At 43.3% G+C, this 18,042-nt stretch overlaps 1 protein-coding gene across 1 annotated transcript in view; it reads left to right on the top strand.

The window, feature by feature from the left end:
- LOC306831502 (cell adhesion molecule DSCAML1-like) overlaps window positions 1-18,042 on the top strand; it is a 55,525-nt gene that overhangs the window by 33,839 nt on the left and 3,644 nt on the right. The window contains 25 exon segments of the mRNA XM_079355638.1: window positions 575-847; window positions 1,591-1,875; window positions 2,057-2,176; window positions 2,375-2,551; window positions 3,125-3,324; window positions 3,985-4,081; window positions 4,520-4,648; window positions 4,758-4,925; window positions 5,028-5,098; window positions 5,516-5,756; window positions 6,758-6,904; window positions 8,403-8,558; window positions 10,316-10,462; window positions 12,729-12,875; window positions 13,651-13,768; window positions 13,894-14,057; window positions 14,166-14,264; window positions 14,594-14,782; window positions 15,276-15,563; window positions 15,655-15,810; window positions 15,946-15,976; window positions 16,100-16,218; window positions 16,314-16,466; window positions 16,693-16,893; window positions 17,650-17,961. Of these exon segments, the coding sequence (XP_079211764.1) occupies window positions 575-847; window positions 1,591-1,875; window positions 2,057-2,176; window positions 2,375-2,551; window positions 3,125-3,324; window positions 3,985-4,081; window positions 4,520-4,648; window positions 4,758-4,925; window positions 5,028-5,098; window positions 5,516-5,756; window positions 6,758-6,904; window positions 8,403-8,558; window positions 10,316-10,462; window positions 12,729-12,875; window positions 13,651-13,768; window positions 13,894-14,057; window positions 14,166-14,264; window positions 14,594-14,782; window positions 15,276-15,563; window positions 15,655-15,810; window positions 15,946-15,976; window positions 16,100-16,218; window positions 16,314-16,466; window positions 16,693-16,893; window positions 17,650-17,961 (4,188 nt within the window).

Raw genomic sequence — 18,042 nt, 5'->3', positions numbered from 1 at the left:
ATGTTTGTCATTAAAACAGAAAATTTTCCTTTCTGATTGCAGATAACAACAGGGACAAATCAGTAAGCAACTACTTTAGTTTGAACTATTTCTATGGCTAGCTGTGGTTAGCTCTTGAGCTAGCTGTCATGCCTTAACTGCTTTGGAGGCATCACTTTTGCTTTTTGAGTTCACCGATAGCAACGCTACCTACCCACCTATCTGTCTTTTTACCCATCTGTATAGATACCTCCCTGGCCACTTCTATTCACACCGATCTATCTTTCTTTCTTTCCGAAGGGAAATGTAGAAAATTACACACAATCTCTTAGATACAAAGACCTTCTGATTAGACTTAAATCAACAAATATCCTCAATCAGCTTTAAATAAAGGGAGCCTAACTAACCTCCCTATCCACCTGTCAACTTGCCCCAATCACTCTATCCCTCAACCTTTATCTCTTCACCTCCCGTCTCTGTGGCTGCTCCCTTACTCTGCCATGACCTTCTTCACCTCATCTGCCCCTCTCTTCGACCTCTGTGTTTCTCTACGTCTCTTCCCTCCATCCCCTCCCTCTCTTCCCTGTGTCTCCAGGTCCACCCCGAATCAGACCCATGCGAGACATCACTGCAGTGGCTGGTAGGAACACCTACATAACATGCCGTGTGATTGGCTACCCGTATTATTCCATCAAGTGGCTGAAGGATGGCATGCAGCTGCCTGATAATCATCGTCAAGTGCTGTTTGAGAACGGCACCCTGAGATTGACCGACGTGCAGAAGGGTGCGGACGAGGGCACCTACTTGTGTAGCGTTCTGATCCAACCTCAGGTGTCAATCAACCAGACAGTCCATGTCACAGTCAAAGGTAAGATTTCAGAAAATAATGGGTATAGCCCAAAGGTAAATATTATCCATTAAATATATCACAACAATGGAAAAAAGATAAAATGAGTCATCAACCTGATCTGGATATACTTGAGATTAACCATATTTTCCCAAAAGACTTATCTGAGCTGTTTTTGGGCACATTCATTTGTAAATATACATCTCAGTATATATTTCAAAGCAGTATCATGAAAATACTGCATCCAGATTTTCACTGTCAAATTGAGACACCAATATTGAAAGTTGTGCAGTGCAACTTCGCAGTAATCCTTCAGGTCGAGGTTGATGGTGTTTGAGAACAGATTTATGTTTCAGTCTGCGTCTGTATTTTGTCGAGTCTGTGATTGGGGTAACGATGGTAGCAGGGCAGCTGCAGAGGTGTTTAAGGCTGTGTGCATGTGCCTGCGTGAGAGTGTGTCTCTGATTTAATTAGATGAATAATAATGAAGCCTAGATTAAATCCCCCAGATGTCTCAGCTGTAGTACCCCCACTCCAACCTCCATTGCTATGGCAACGGAATGACTTCTTCCTGCCAATTGGACTCTAACCAGAGCGGCTATTATGGGCTGCAGGAGATGGGGGGGGGGGGCAAGAAGAGGGGCCCACTGGCCATGACCCCTCTCTCTCTGTCAGCATTGCTCCAGATGGCCATTCTGCCACTCTTCCTCGTCTATCACTGCCTTTATTCAGAAAGCTTTCTGCGCTCTTCCTCTCTCCCCCAGTGCCACCGCTCATCCAGCCCTTCGATATCCCCTCTACCTCAGTGGGGAAGCTCATGTACATCGCCTGTGTGGTGTCATCTGGGGACATGCCCATACGCATCACCTGGCACAAAGACGGCCAGCTCATCGTGCCAGGCTCAGCATCTGGTGTGGCAATAGAGACCAAAGAGTTCATGAGCTCCCTCCAAATCTCCAAGGTGACACTGAAACACAACGGAAACTACACCTGCATCGCAAGCAACGCCGCCGCCACTGTCAGCTGGGAGAGACAGCTGATTGTTACTGGTGAGGGCTTGAGCAGAAAGAGAGTAGCATGGTGATGAATATGGGTCAGATAAGATGTGATATCTAATGTGAAGAGGTGGCTTAGATCTGTTTTTAGGAACAATCCCATTTTCTAAAAATCATTGAAGGAATCCCTTTTAATTCATTAAGGTTGACCTCGTGTTTTTTTGATTTTTTTCAGTGCCACCCCGCTTTGTGGTGCAGCCTAACAATCAGGATTGTATCTACGGCAAAGCTGGAGTTCTCAACTGCTCTGTGGAGGGTTACCCACCTCCAAAAGTCATGTGGAAACACGCCAAAGGTAAATCAGCTTGTCATCGTACAGAAAGTCGTCCAAAGAGAGTGCAGTCTACCAAAGTTCAATTCCTCGTGTGTTAAACATTTCTGGCCATTAAAGCTGATTCAGATTCTGATCACAGCAAAACCTCATTAACAAGATCATGTTAACAAGGAAAAAAGGAGGCAGTCATAAACATTAACTTCATGTCATGTTCTGCAGGTGTAGGAAACCCTCAGCAGTACCACCCAGTCCCACTAACAGGCCGAATCCAGATCATGTCAAACGGCTCTCTGCTCATCCGACACGTGCTTGAGGACGACCGAGGGTACTACCTCTGCCAGGCCTCCAATGGAGTGGGCTCAGACATCAGTAAAAGCATGATCCTCACTGTCAAGAGTAAGTGTCAATCATTCTTGCTTTATCTTGAACACCCTCCCTCTCTCCTGCATCACATAAATTGGCAACTGCACACACAGACATGGCGTTTTCTGGGAGAATCTGCCCTTCCAAGATGCACTTTTGCCCCAGGCTAGTGTGGCATTTACTGAGCTAACAAAAACCTCTGTCCGGCATTTCTTGAAAATGGGGGTATCGTTCCCCTACATTGATTGAAGTGTTCTGGCTGCTGGTTTGTGTGCTACTGAATGTTTTTTTTGGGGAAAAGGGCTGATAAATTAGTAATGAAAACAAAACCGCAGGAACCCCTTCAATCAATAATCTATGTCTGGGGAAAGGAGGTGGAAAAGATTCAGGAGTAGAAGATGAAGGCATACAGTGAGAAGGGAGGAAGAGTAACAGGACCAGCAGGGCTTGAAGCGTGAAATGAAAATGGAGAACGAAGGGCTGAAATAGAGATGTCGTAACATCTGTAATATATCCATGCTTCCCATACTATATCCATGTTCCAGTGTGTCATTACTCTGTATGATACTATTTGTCACACTGACACGTGTCTGTAATTCCGCTCAGTTCCTGCCATGATCACCAGCCACCCAAACACCACAATGGCAAGGAAAGGCCAAACCAAGGAGCTGAACTGCACAGCGAGGGGTGAGCAGCCTATCATCATCCGTTGGGAGAGAGGAGACACCGTCATCGACGCAGAGAGAAACCCCCGCTACTCCATCACCATCAACAAGAAGGGGGACGAAGTCATCTCCACCCTTAAGGTCAGACAGGTTAAAACAGAAAGCAGACCTTTACATTAACACAATGCTCTCACAGCTGAAGGGGACTGTTTAATGCTATGAAATGACTATTATTACCAAAGGTTCAGTCACTCATTTAGCCTTGTAAAATAGCTTTTGGCTTTATTGACAAGAAATTAGGAAGATTGATAGGGCTCCCGTGTCAATTTAACTTGAACAAGTAGTCGGCTAGCTTAGCTGTAGCTTTACACAAAGACGCTGCTAATGTGACAAAATCAGTCAACCAGAAACACTGAAACTTTCTCAAGTATTTCTCGTATTAATTTGTTGTGATTTTTTTTCAGTTCTGGTTGGAGCATTGTGTTTTGTTCAAACAGAGCTCTAATGTGTTTGTTTGTTTTTCATATTTAGAGTATAGAAAAGAGCATGGTATTGATATTCTCATCAGTTCTGGTCCAGAAATATGGAATAACCTTAAAACGTCAAAACATAATGTCCATTAACTTCATTGGGAAATGTAGAAAAGAGGTGGAATTACCTGGCTTCACACACTTAGGATTTGGAGGCACATTATTGGTTCAGATGCATTGCAGAAGGTTTTCTGGAGATGTGTGTTATCACTGCTGTCTGATGTGCATTATTTCACATTTACCCATATTCTGATTGTATTGATGTTTATAGCTGAACCCAGCTGAGCGAGGAGATTCTGTCTTCTTCTCCTGCCATGCCATCAACTCCTATGGAGAGGGACGAGGGCTCATCCAACTCACTGTGCAAGGTATCAGTTCCCACCACATGACAACTTCCAAACAAATGACTTACAACTTACTGAAAATGTTGCTAAACGTCACATGTGGTTATCTGGATAGATGGATAGATGGATAGATGGACAGACAGACAGACAGACAGACAGACAGACAGACAGACAGACAGACAGACAGACAGACAGACAGACAGACAGACAGACAGACAGACAGACAGACAGACAGACAGACAGACAGACAGACAGACAGACAGACAGACAGACAGACAGACAGACAGACAGACAGACAGACAGACAGACAGACAGACAGACAGACAGACACTTTATTGATCCCAAGGGAAATTCTAACTTCTTCAGTGGCAGAATCTGATCTCCAGAGCTATACGGTTAAAAATTGTTGGTGCAGTCCTCTTGACTCCTCTCTTTTAATCTTTTTTTATCTCACACTAACAGAACCACCAGATCCCCCTGAACTCGAAGTGAGGGAGGTTAAGGACAGGAGCATGAATTTACGGTGGATCCAGAGGTTTGATGGGAACAGCATCATCACGAGCTATGACATTGAGTACAAAAACAAATCAGGTTGGTTCCTTAAATTTAAGTCAGTCACTTTTTTTTTTTTTAAGATACACGCCTTTAAAGTCTCTAATCTCTCTCTCTCTTTTTTTTTTTTTTTTCTCGCTCTCGACAGACTCCTGGGATCACATGTACACAACCAGGAACATCTCACCCACCAACAACCAGGCCAACATCGTAGAGCTACACCCAGCCTGTGTTTACAGCATCCGCATGTATTCTTACAACAAGATCGGCCGCAGCCTTCCAAGCAAAGAGCTTACAATCAGTACTGAGGAAGCACGTAAGTGATTGTTGTCTCTTCAGAAGTCTTCCTATTTCTGCCTTTTTTCTGTCTTCAAAAAAGACGACGAACATTGACTTTAACACTGTTTTATAACAACAGCACCTGACGGGCCACCGATGGATGTTATCCTCCAACCAATGACATCTCAGAGCATACGGGTTACATGGAGGGTAAAGTCACTGCTTAATAAATAATCACACACAACATTAAAATATTACTATTCTTATTTTAAGAAAGCTTTGCCTATCTCTTTGTTCTGGAAATTGACTTAGTGTGTTAAATATCTGTTTAGTCAGTTTAGGTTTAAGTCAAGCTTAGGCACACCTAAATCGGTTATTTATTAATGCTGCCTCATGAATACCTTAATAATTCATGATTGAGGGAGGCAGGAAAGAATTTCTGAATTAGTAAATAGATATGACAGTATCAGTTCAAGGAATGTAAATATTGTGAAGCCCTCATAACATTCCTTAAAAAAACTATTAAATATTCTGCATTCAGGAAACCTTTTAGTTCTTTTTAATTTTCTGTACATATTACTGCACCATGCACTTAAATATTGATTGCTTTCATCCAATTTCTTTCAGGCTCCAAAGAAGGAGCTGCAGAACGGGGTAATCAGAGGATATCAAATCGGCTATAGGGAGAACGGTCCAGGCAGCAACGGCCAGTACAGCATAGTGGAGATGAAAGCTACCGGCGACAGTGAAGTGTACACCTTGGACAATCTTAAGAAGTTTGCCCAGTACGGGGTTGTGGTCCAGGCCTTCAACAGAGCTGGCACGGGTCCATCCAGTACTGAGATCAACGCGACCACATTGGAAGATGGTACGAGAATAAAGAGAGCTGGATGGGGGGAAAAAAAAAGAAAGATAGTGACATGAAGTAGAAGGAGCATAGACGCAGCTCAGACAGTGGGATGTCAGAGTCAAGAAAGTGGAAAAAAAAAAACGAATGAAAGAAAAGAAGGACACGTTTAAATCTCGGTACACTTCTTTGATTGATGATAGAAAACAGAGTCAAATGCAGCAGCAGCAGCTGTCAGACGTACAGTATAAGTTTACATTGCTAACATACGTCAAGAATAAAGAATAAAATGGTAGCAATGGATCTGCAGCACATACTCCCATCCTTCTCTCCCCTTTAATTAGCACCCTCATTAGGCTGGTAGAGAGTGATAGAAGAACCAGGACCCCATCTCATTCTTTATGCCCTTAATCTTCCTCCCATTGGTTTCCCTCTTCCTCCTCACCCATCCTCTGCCAATACAACCAATGTATTTTTTCTGCCGCCACAGATCATTTCTATGAGACTGAAATATATAGACAGTAATGGCAGACACCCTGATCATGGCAGCAGTAATAGTGATAGTTATAGTCCAGTTACATCGTCTGAAGCTGATCCTAAAGCTGCGATTACTTTGAAAGGTGAACATTTCCTACCTTCAGATTTTATCCCCCACCTCTCTGCTCATCCCTCCCTACTCATCCGCATTCTAACCCCTAAAGGTGAAGCTGTTTCACTATTTATGTTGCTCTCTTTTAGTGTTCACCACCCATTCATCTCCTCTTCCTCGCTCTAAGACTTTGTGCTGAACAAGGAGCCATTGAGCTCTAATTTAAGCTTATTTGACTGATTTATTTCAGGAGAAAGTGCCTGTGGGTTGTTGGCGTTGAATATTTATTCATTATCACTCTGTCAGTCATCATGCAAGATAACTCAGGTCTTCTTAGTGACAGCCATAGTTAAAAATTGATTGACTTACTGATTGATATTGACAAGATCGTTTAACATGCAACCCTAATTCTTTGCCCCCTGCTCTCCTCCAGTGCCCAGCGAGCCTCCTCAGAATGTGCGAGCCATCTCTGTGACGTCAGACGAAGCGGTGATCACATGGGCAGAGCCTCCACGGCTGACGCTCCACGGTGTGCTGAAAGGCTACCGGGTTGTGTTTTGGTCCCTCTTCCCTGACGGAGGTGGGTGCTGTGGGGGCCAGGCCCAGTGGCCAATGCAGAGTAATTATCACCTATCTCATTCTAAACGTCACGAAAACCCCTCCTTCCCACACACCTGCCTACCTCTCTGTCAGTGCTTTGAGTCCGAATGTGTTAATGTGTGTCTGCACCTTTCTCATAAAGCACTGCCTGTTCCTGTGTGTCTTGGATTTGTCCATGCTGCCCCTTGTGTTGTTGTGTCAAATATTATTATCTCTATTAGTACGGATGGTAGATGAGAAATCAGGACATTGTGTTTATGTGCTCCTATGTCTGTTCAGTCCTGTTTTCCGAAAAATTAAGTTTATTTTCAACTAACTTGCATTAGCTAATGGGTTTTAAAGGAAATCTTCTTAGCAGAAGATTTTTGAAAAAAAATTGGATGATCGACATTTTTATATTTTTGAAAACTGTGTATGAAAATTGAATTTTTTAAATTTATACCACTCATTATATCAACATGCCCCAATAATGCCTCGAATCTGGTATCTGTTACAAAAGAATACGCTTGTCAATGCAATGATTTGATACCATTATTTTTGAAGATCCGAAAAAAAAAAAAAAATCATAAAACGATGGCTCAAAGTAATAGATACTATGGCTGCCACATTTATTTTATGAGCAGCAAAAAACAGAGTTGTAGAGGACAGCATGAAGTAAGTCACAAGCTCGTGACAACACAATTTGATGTTGATTCCTTTTATTTAAGTTTCGAAGAGGTCTACCTAATATGTGGTTGAGTTTTATGGATAGTATTCCTTCAGTGTTTTGAACAAGGCCCAAAAAACAGCTATATTAATTATATCACATCTATAAGGACTGGTCCTATACAGCTCAGTGTTTCCCTTTCACAGACAAGACAAAGGCAGGCTGCCCAGGTATATTTATTAACCAACCATATTTGCACTTCTTTTTTTAATCCATAAACGACTGTCAACTTCCGCATCGATAAACAAGTGGACAATCTGAAGTAGAGAAAGAGAGAGACATCCACTGATTTATCATTTAAAAAAAACAAAAAAAAACAAAGCAGGAGTTTAGATGTATGAGCAACTTTAAAAATGTACTGCTGTTGAAGATTGTCAAAAGTGCAGATTGACGGTGGGACACAGCGCTGTGTGCAATAACATTAGAGCTATAGCTCTGTCTGTATGTGTGTGTGTGTGTGTGTGTGTGTGTGTGTGTGTGTGTGTGTGTGTGTGTGGATATGAGAACTGCAGAGAAGCAAGACGAGCCATTTGCAAACAAAAGCTAGAATAAGCTACATGATCGAAGCACAATGAATTTGATACACAACCAAACCAAATAAAAAGAGAGTAATGCATTTATGTATTCTTGAAATACCCTCGATCATTTCTTTGACAACACAGAAAGCAAAGCAAGTTAGTTGACTATAAATGGATATTGTGGAATACAGAGTATGACAGCGATAACCAACAGTATTCTGTAAAAAGACATTTTGCACGCTGTCCCTCCTCAGAGTGGGGAGAGATGCAGAATATCACCACCACCAGAGAACAGGTGGAGCTGCGAGGCCTGGAGAAGTTTACCAACTACAGCGTTCAGGTGCTGGCCTACACACAGGCCGGAGATGGAGTCCGCAGCAACGTTCTGTATATCCAAACCCGAGAAGACCGTGAGTATACAAAGTCTCAACGATGTCAAAGTGTAACTAATTTTGTTGATTTATTTGAGTGATATACCAACATAGGAAAGCATGAATCATGCTTGTAACCGATAAGGGCAAAGAGGGTAGGAAGGCGATAAGAGGGGACATATAAAAGAGTGCCAGGCTTTATCTCAAACCCATGACAAAAGCTCATCTATGCTTGGAAGCTCCATTAGCAGTGCTAATGAGAATTAAGAGGCTTTGGGACCACAGCTCAGAGATGAGGGGGGGCTGAGGGAGAAAACAGGGGGGGGGGGGGGGGTGCTCTCTTGGAGGATATAGCATCCTGGAGTCAGCCATCAGCCGGGGCCTCACATCCTCCCTCCCGCCAGCCCTCTTGCCATAGGCAGAGGGATTAACTTCTCTTGGATTTGAGAGAATTAATTTTGTGCTTACACCATCGGAGGCGGGATTACAGACAGATCCATGTCTCTTTATAGAGGAGAGAAAGGAGGAGGGGCCTGGGGGGTGAAGATGGTAAAGATAAAGAGGTGATTATAGAGCTCATTGTTGGCAGACAAAACATACAAGGACTACAAAAAGACAGATCATAGAAACGTCAAAGCCAAGACATTTCAATCATTTCCATGATCATTTTAACCCATATAAAGCATTCTATGTGCATTTGGCTGTGGATTTTTAGCCCCCTTTAATGAGACAAACCCTCCTCTGACTGGCACAGGAGTGCTAATATATTCGTGTAGGTGGGGCTTCCTCATCATCACACGGGCCAAGCTAGCTGTGCAGCAGACTGTTTCTGTGTCTGGAGACCTGGGTAGATTCTGGGCACCAGATGGGACTTAACCCCCCCCCCCCCCCCTCCTCCTCTCTCACTTCTTCTTCGACATGGAGGTCCAGTTATGATAATGATGACTCCTTTGCCTACCCCTCCCCAACACCACCACCACCATCATCCCTCCCCCAGGACCCGCACCTTTCATTCTCACCATGTTTCCATCCCCACATCCTTCATTTAAGACATCCCTCACTACACCTATCCTCCCTGAATCTGTGTTGTTATCCCCGCTCATGTCATGTGCGGGATGAGGGAGTCCAAGGGCATGGGGGTTGAATTATTGGATCAGGGGGGCCTCATGTGAAAGAAAAGAGGCATTTAGAGAACTGCTTCTTACACTGCAGTAGGCACCTTTTGTGGACCCCAGATGAGGCCCAGTGTCAAGCCGGTGGTATATTTATGGAGGGGTTTGAATAGGCTTTAAACTGTGAATCACATACTGTAAGGCCAAGGTGACAAAAGCATTGTTGTTGATCTCTTAAAGTATTCAGTATCCTGATGTGTTTTATTTTGTAGTGTGCACTCGTTTTAAAGCCTTCTTACGTCTTACTTGGTAATAAGAGTATTAAGTGGTGTCCAGTGTCAAGCTGAAGTGGCCAGCGGAGGATCAGACACTGCTGCCTAATCTGTTTGTGGGGTTTGAGAGTTAAGAGAACGCTGGGTGTCACACAAGCTGAACTGCTGACCAATGTCTGACTGAACATATGTCAACACAGTGCACCCAAAGGGAGTATTTCCAAGTCCTCTTGGAGCGGCTTAATGTGGGATAAGACTAGCAATCTGCAAACAAGCCTGCTCATTTTAATGGGCATCCAACAACCAGCATGAGTATGCATGAACACAGAAGCAAAAGCTCGTGCCCGCTTTGCTGATGTTTCCATGTGTGTTTTTTTTTTTTTTTTTTTTTTTTTTTTTTTAATATGTACAGTTCCTGGTCCACCAGCTGGCATCAAGGCAGTTCCCTCTTCACCAAGCAGTGTGGTAGTGTCCTGGCTGCCACCTCATAAACCGAATGGTGTTATCCGCAAGTACACCATCTACTGCTCCAGTCCAGGGTCTGGCCAGCCGGTAAGTGGTGTTTGTGCCTCAAAAGGGGGAGGGCATTAGAAAAAAAAAAAAAAAATCCAAGTGATTGAGAAGTAAGATAAAATCTCAGTCAGATAAAAATCTATCATGAAAAACACTTCAGCTTTAACAACTGTAATTAATTGAACCCGTGCATGTGTACGTTTACATTTGTGTATGTCTCTCTTTCACTGCGTTTGCACCATCGCTTTATTTCCTCCCCTCCCAGATGAACAGATGAGGTTGTCTTGGCAACGTGATGAGACGTAGATATGCAAATGAAGCAGAGAACAAGCTCACACATGCACACTGCCGCATAAGAAGCGCACACACACAAACACACAGACATCACATTTCAACGTTATCTATTTATACATGCATGTGCAGCGTTTCAGTGGTGGTTAGATCATGTGCACACAAACACCAACACACAGTGAAACCTGACATCTAGCTCGAATCTCACTTTCTTATTATTCACAAATACTCCTCCCTCTCTGTGCATGAGTGCCATGTAAATGAGTACGGGCAGGGAGGAAAGAGGGAGGAAGGGAAGGGAAGGGAAGGGAAGGAAGGGAGGGGGAAAGACGTCTCAGAGACGGAGAAAGAGAAACACCATTAGAGGTAGGGAGAGGCCGAGGGGAAATGAGGGGAAAAGAGAGGGATGAGACGAAGAGGGGGGAGAGTGTGAAAGACAGGCAGGGAAGAAAGGAGGAGCAGAGGAGGGTATCAGTCACATCGAGATGAGAGTGCTTTTGTCCGTCTTTTCATTATCTCCCCGTATCACTCCCTGGATCACCACAACACCGCCGCTATGCTAGAGGAATTTTCGAACGCACCCCCTAGACACACAAATACCAAACACATCCTCCTTCCTCCCATCCTTGTTTTCTCCATCCTCTCCTCTTCAGTGAGCTAGGCAGAGAGGGATAGATGGAAAAAGGAAACAAACAAACAGTGAAGGAACTTCAGCAGAAATAGAAGAGTGGACAGCTTTGAGAGGGAAAAAGTGTTTGAAGTGTACATTGGCGTGTGTGTCTGTGCGCCTGCAAGTGTGTGTGTTAAATTCCTCTCAAAGATGTGTTTGTTGGAAAGGAACACAACCTTTTAATTCAGTATAGAGGCCTAAAAGTATGAAATGATTTTCCTTTCCAAAAAAAGATAAAAAAGGAAATACTGACACTCCGTGTTGATGCAGTATTTTATAGTGTAGGGTATTTTCTTAGTTTTTAATCGAATGCTTAACTGTTTTAAGCTTCATTGTTACTGATCTATTTCTATGGTCATATTCATTACTTATTGGAAGCCATTGTAGAGTAAGGCCGTACTCTTTTGTCTCAATTCAAAAAATGGAATATGAGCTGCATAGTTCAATGAAAAAAAAAGGAAAAAAGATGGGCGAACATTTAAAAAATAGAAATCCAACTCAGAAACATTATCTCGAAAACAGTGATAAAGTTGTACTTAGGTTGCTTCAGGTTGAAGTAGCATAGATTTGAACAATGCGTAACCACACTGAACGCAGGCCTCAGGACATTAACCTGCACTGGCAACTGAAGGCTGGAGGTAAAAGGGACTACCAACACTTGATACTGTTCACCCGCTATCATTTTAAATAAATTGTGCTCAAGTTTTGAATTATTAGTGTTTTCTTTCCTTCAGACTTTTAGTTTATTCGAAATTTAAATTTTCTGTTTAACTGGCTGGAAATAAGTGATAAGAAACATCCCAATATTTATTCACAGATCTTTAAGTAAGGGCATTATCATTAGTTTAGTTCATATTTGCACACATTTGTTGGCACATTTGTGGACATATTTGCATTTTGTCACTCTTAAAACATAGACTTGTGCTTCCCCTCATATGTTTGGCACCAATGGGATACATGAAAAGGGGCTACCATGTGCCTTTTTTTTTATTTGCTTAATCTCGAAGATTATCCCCTTATTAAGTCTCTATATTTAAACACCTGCCCTACATGCTGCACGTTCCTGAGTTTTACATCAAGGAAGGCGATGAAAAATGTAAATAAATGATGTCAGGAGTGAACAGCACATAGTTTGACAAGTTCTAATGTCTTCTGTGAATGAGGACACTTTTAGTCCAGTCACTGAAACCTAACATAAAGCCTGGGTGTGGTCTTTCAACACATGTTTAATATATGTTACCTGTGACACTTTTTACCCTTGGAGAGACTGGCCTCCACCAGGACTGTCATGTCACTGCATCATCATATCTTGCTAACGTGACATTGTGTGCCCTCTGTCCCAGGCGCCCAGCGAGGTATGAGGCCAACCCCGAGATGCTGTTCTACCGCATCACGCACCTTTCCCGTGGTAAACAATACCACATCTGGGCTGCGGCCGTCACGACAGCAGGTCGAGGCAACATTAGCTCAAAGGTCATCGTGGAGCCTGCTGGGAAAGGTAGGACCCTAAGGCGAGCCTGTAGTGGAGCAGAAGGGTGGAGGGATATCGGTAAAGGTTATAGGAAGAGCGTTGTAAAGATGTCTATGAAACGGAAATATGATCTCCTCTCTCTGTCTCTCACTGTCTCTCTTATTCACTACTCTCTCTCTCTCTCTCTCTCTCTCTCTCTCTCTCTCTCTCTCTCTCTCTCTCTCTCTCTCTCTCTCTCATCTCTCTCTCTCTCTCTCTCTCTCTCCTCTCTCTCTCTCTCTCTCTCTCTCTCTCTCTCTCTCCTCTCTCTCTCTCTCTCTCTCTCTCTCTCTCTCTCTCTCTCTCTCTCTCTCTCTCTCTCTCTCTCTCTCTCTCTCTCTCTCTCTCTCTCTCTCGCTTATTGATTGACAGCTGCTGTATTGATTGAGTGGCGGCTATGTTGCGAGAAACGCTGTTGTTAATTATGTGGTGATGAACAGGGCCTATCTAGTAAAATGACCCTTGGGGAGAGAGGTAGCGGGAGAGAATCAATAAAGGGGAGGATCTATGGAGAAAAGATAGAGTGAAACTAAGCGGTTCAGAGGAGGGGCTATGCTAAAATACCACGCTACAGATTTGTGTTTCCTCAGCGGAGAGTAAAGGCCTTTCCCCTTTAGCTAACTGACTCAGAAAACAGCAGAGTGGCAGTTAGACATGAAGAAAGAGATGCCAAAGCAGTTTTGAGTTGTCTTGGTGTTTTTTTTTTAATCTTCTGTGTGAGAAAGATGATTGAATTGTACCCTTTTTTTTTGTGTTTGTGAAGTCCCCGCTAAGATTCTGTCCTTTGGAGGCACAGTGACCACACCCTGGATGAAGGAAGTGCGTCTGCCCTGCAGCTCAGTGGGGGAACCCGCACCCACAATAAAATGGACCAAAGACAGGTCAGAGCTCATCATATGCCACTCAAATATCAGCATCATGACTCACTCAAGAGTGCTGCTTGTAAGGGCCAATATAACGGGGCTTTTCCTGGATTGACACGTATGACCTGTTTGTCTTTTGACAGTGACGACTCGGCCATCCCAATAACTGCAGACAGCCAAAAACAGATCTTGTCCAACGGCACGCTGGTGCTTCGTTCAGTCAAAGCAGAGGATTCTGGGTATTACACCTGTACGGCAACCAACACTCTGGGCTTTGACACCATCATAGTCAACCTGGTGGTGCAAGGTAATAGAAAACACAGGTGTCTTTAGTTGGTAGTAAATATAGAGGAGGATGTCTTGTGTTTCTGCTCTGTTGTTAAGTCACAGTCTCTCTCTCTCTCTTTATACCCAGTTCCTCCTGATCAGCCTCGTTTGACCGTCTCTACCACTTCCACCTCTTCCATCACCCTAGCCTGGATCCCCGGGGACAACGGAGGGAGCTCCATCAGAGGTATGCTTATGACAAGAAGGCCCACCAAAACCAACCCACGTTACAGCCGTCTTTGCATAAAAATGTGACTTTCTGATTTAATAGGTTTTTTTTCAGCACTCACCATTTTGCAATCAGTGTACTAATTCTCCAGATTACAGTGAAAAAAACCCTTGTTTCTGGGTAAGAAGTAGGCCTAGGCAAAAAAGGAAAAAAAAAAAACACTGATTGCAAGCTGTTTGTCGCCCCCTGGTGTCTAGCAGACGTAACAGCAATCTCCACAGTCTATTAATGGTTGTTACTATAAATGACTTCTTTTTAATATAAAACTTTGCTGTGTGATCCTGCAGGATTTGTGCTTCAGTATTCTGTGGACAACACAGAAGAATGGAGAGATGTATTTATCAGCTCCAGCGAACGCTCCTTCAGGTTGGACAATCTACGCTGTGGAACCTGGTACAAGGTCAAGTTGGCGGCCAAGAACAGCGTGGGCTCAGGGCGCATCAGTGAGATCATTGAGGCCAAGACGCATGGACGAGGTGAAAAGAGTTACCAGATAAGGCTTTCAACAAAGATAGACTCATTAGAATAATATTGAATTTCTCATTTCAGATGTTTAAAGAATAGTCAGGTTCTAACGCTGATTTGTTTTTTTTACTTTGAAAATTTGAACGTCTTGTTTTTTCTTGCTTTAACAGCTTATTTCACATTTGTTTTCAAGTAGTTCGTAGCATTAAAAAACCTTTGATGGAGGAAAAATGTTAGACACTTTCTATTTTCTATTTACTTAATCCTGACAAATATTTAATGTTTTCCTCAAACAAAGGAAAGGACACGATTCCAGAGTGAAGCTGTGGACATACTACACTTTTTTTTGAACATTCGAATGAACGCTAGAAAATACAAATCGTAAAAAAGAAAAAACAAAAGATAAATCCTGATGTAAAAAGGTGTCTTTCAAGATAGTATGGCTCCAAGACATTTTGGCACAGTCATGTGACCTTTTTAACCTCCTGTTGCTCTTCTCTTCAGAACCTGTGTTCAACAAGGAGCAGCCGCTGCTCACCCACATCAACTCCACTCATGCAGGGCTCAACCTGCAGGGCTGGACCAGTGGCGGCTGCCCCATCACAGACATGATGCTTGACTTTAGGCCTAAAGGCACTTGGGCCTGGCAGAGCCTCAAGGCTAACTCCACCACTCAGCTCTTCCTCAGTGAGCTACGTGAAGCCACCTGGTATGAGCTCAAAATGAAGGCCTGCAACAGTGCCGGGTGTGGCAACCAGAGCTCCCAGTTTGCCACCACAGACTACGACGGCAGTAAGTGTCTCCTTCATCGTAATTATTTGATTACATCTCCTCTTTCGTTTTCTATATTAATGGTTATTGTCCTTCCTTCTTCTCGCCGCAGGTACAATCCCACCAATTAAATCAGCTCGTGGAGAAGGGGATGATGTGAAAAAGCTGTTTTCTATCGGCTCTCCTGTCATCCTGGTTACCCTGGGCGTCGCTCTGCTCTTCATTATCCGCAAGAAACGCAAAGAGAAGAGGCTGAAACGACTCCGAGGTGACTGAAGAAGAAAAAGAGTCACTGATTGATCTGTTATTGAGTGTTAATGAATGAATTCAACAAAGTGTGACGAGTTGAAACAGTGAACTTCACAGCCATTAATAATCTAATTAAGTTATTGTCTTCTTGCAGATGCTAAGAGCCTTGCTGAGATGCTTATCAGGTAACAGCTGGCTTTTATACTTTATACAGAGCAGAACAAGTCATATTTTACAAACTGTTTTTGTTCGAAAACTGAAAGAGAGACGCCAGTCTTATGTTGTGTGTCTTTTCCATGTGTGTGCAGCAAGAACAACCGCAGTATAGACACTCCAGTGAAGGGCCCTCCTCAAGGACCACGGCTCCACATCGACATCCCTCGTGTGCAGCTGCTCATTGAGGACAAGGAAGGAATCAAACAGATAGGTGTGTGGCTGCATTCGAAAGGAAACACGGCTTAACTTATCAAGTCGATTTTATTTAACCTGAACGGTTTCGTCTCATCCCCTTGTCTGTAACAGGAGAGGACAAAGCAGCTGTGCCTGTGACAGACACCGAGTTCAGCCAATCAGTGAATTCACAGAACTTCTGCACAGGCGTGTCTCTGCACCACCAAGCTCTCATCCAGAATTCAGGGCCTTTGATTGATATGTCAGACATCCGCCCAGGCACAAGTGAGTTCAGTTTTCTTTTCAGATGTTAAGATGTTTACATTGAATTTCACAGCTCTTCCAGGGATAAAGCAAAAGACAGGCGTTGCAGGTAAATCCAGACAAAAGCTTGGATCTCCTATCAAACTCATGAGACTGCAAGAACAGTATTTCTTCCTAGCAATCAATAAACGGATATAAAGTCCTTGTAATGCACAAGCTGCTCTCTGATCACGGTGACCTCTCTCAGATCCAGTGTCCAGGAAGAGTATAAAATCAGCACACAGTTCGAGGAACAGATACTCAAGCCAGTGGACACTAAGCCGGCCGAGTCAGAGCCAATCAACAGCCTCGGCACGAACTCTGACCTCAGACTGGCGGACGATGGGCTCTCATGGCATCACAGCCACTGAGAGTGACAGCTACAGTGCAAGCCTCTCACAAGACACAGGTAAGCAGATCCCTGCGACTGAATCATATACTATTTCTTTTTGCACTGACAAGCAGCTCTTTTATGGAAAAGTGGAGTGGCATTGTGGACTGGAGTTTTTTCATCACACTAAAGCTTGATCATCAAATACTGTACGTCGTCAAATGCATCGTCAAATTACTAACTTTATGGACCACTGATTGGTCATTTAGACCCTACAGCTTAGATAACGGCTGTCTGTTAAACTAACACACAGCAAATTTTTACTGTGAAGAAAACTGAAACGTGAGTAAGTCGTGTTATATTACCGTTATTACAAATTCAAAAAATGTGTGAATTTTGTAGCCAACTCCTTAAAATTCAGAGAACATGTCAAAATTTGAACCAAAATATTTTCCGAACACATTATTCATTTTCTATGACAATAACGGCCAATGTATTTAGATTGTCAAAAAACACCTGCGATTTATATGAGATGACCAGGTTGAAGAGTTTCAAGCATGAATTTCTAGATAGATTGTTGACATTCTGGCTGGGATCAAAATATTTAAGAATTTAAGACTTTGGATAAAACACCCATTCAACCATCTATACATCAACATGAGTTATTTTATGTTTATCTAACTTGACTATGGATGGATTATAACACAGACAATCCAACACGTGTCAAAGTGTGTAACTTCAAACACAACTTAAACATAGCTGTTGCCACTGAAAACAATGGAAGGAAACAAGGACAATGAGTTCATGAAATTATTTGTTGTTCACGTTTTCCAGATAAGGGTCGCAACAGCATGGTGTCGACAGAGAGCGCCTCCTCCACCTACGAGGAGCTGGCGAGGGCGTATGAGCACGCCAAGCTTGAGGAGCACCTGCAGCACGCCAAGTTCACCATTACAGAGTGTTTCATCTCCGATAGCTCTTCCGACCAAATGACCACAGGCACCAATGACCCGGCAGACAGCATGACGTCACTGAGCACGCCGTCTGAGCCGGGCATCTGCCGCTTCACTGCCTCACCACCAAAACCGCAGGACTATGACCGTGGTAAAAATGTGGCGGTTCCTATTCCCCACCGCGCCAACAAAAGTAAGTAGGAGGAAATCAGAGGAAAGCACAGACAATGTTGTAAACATTAAAAGAGCAAATATGCCTTTTAAAGCATTTTAG

The sequence above is a fragment of the Symphodus melops genome, assembly GCF_947650265.1.
Source record: "Symphodus melops genome assembly, chromosome: 11".
NCBI lineage: Eukaryota > Metazoa > Chordata > Actinopteri > Labriformes > Labridae > Symphodus > Symphodus melops.
Note: the sequence above shows the minus strand (reverse complement) of the source record. Positions and strands in the feature narration are given on the sequence as shown.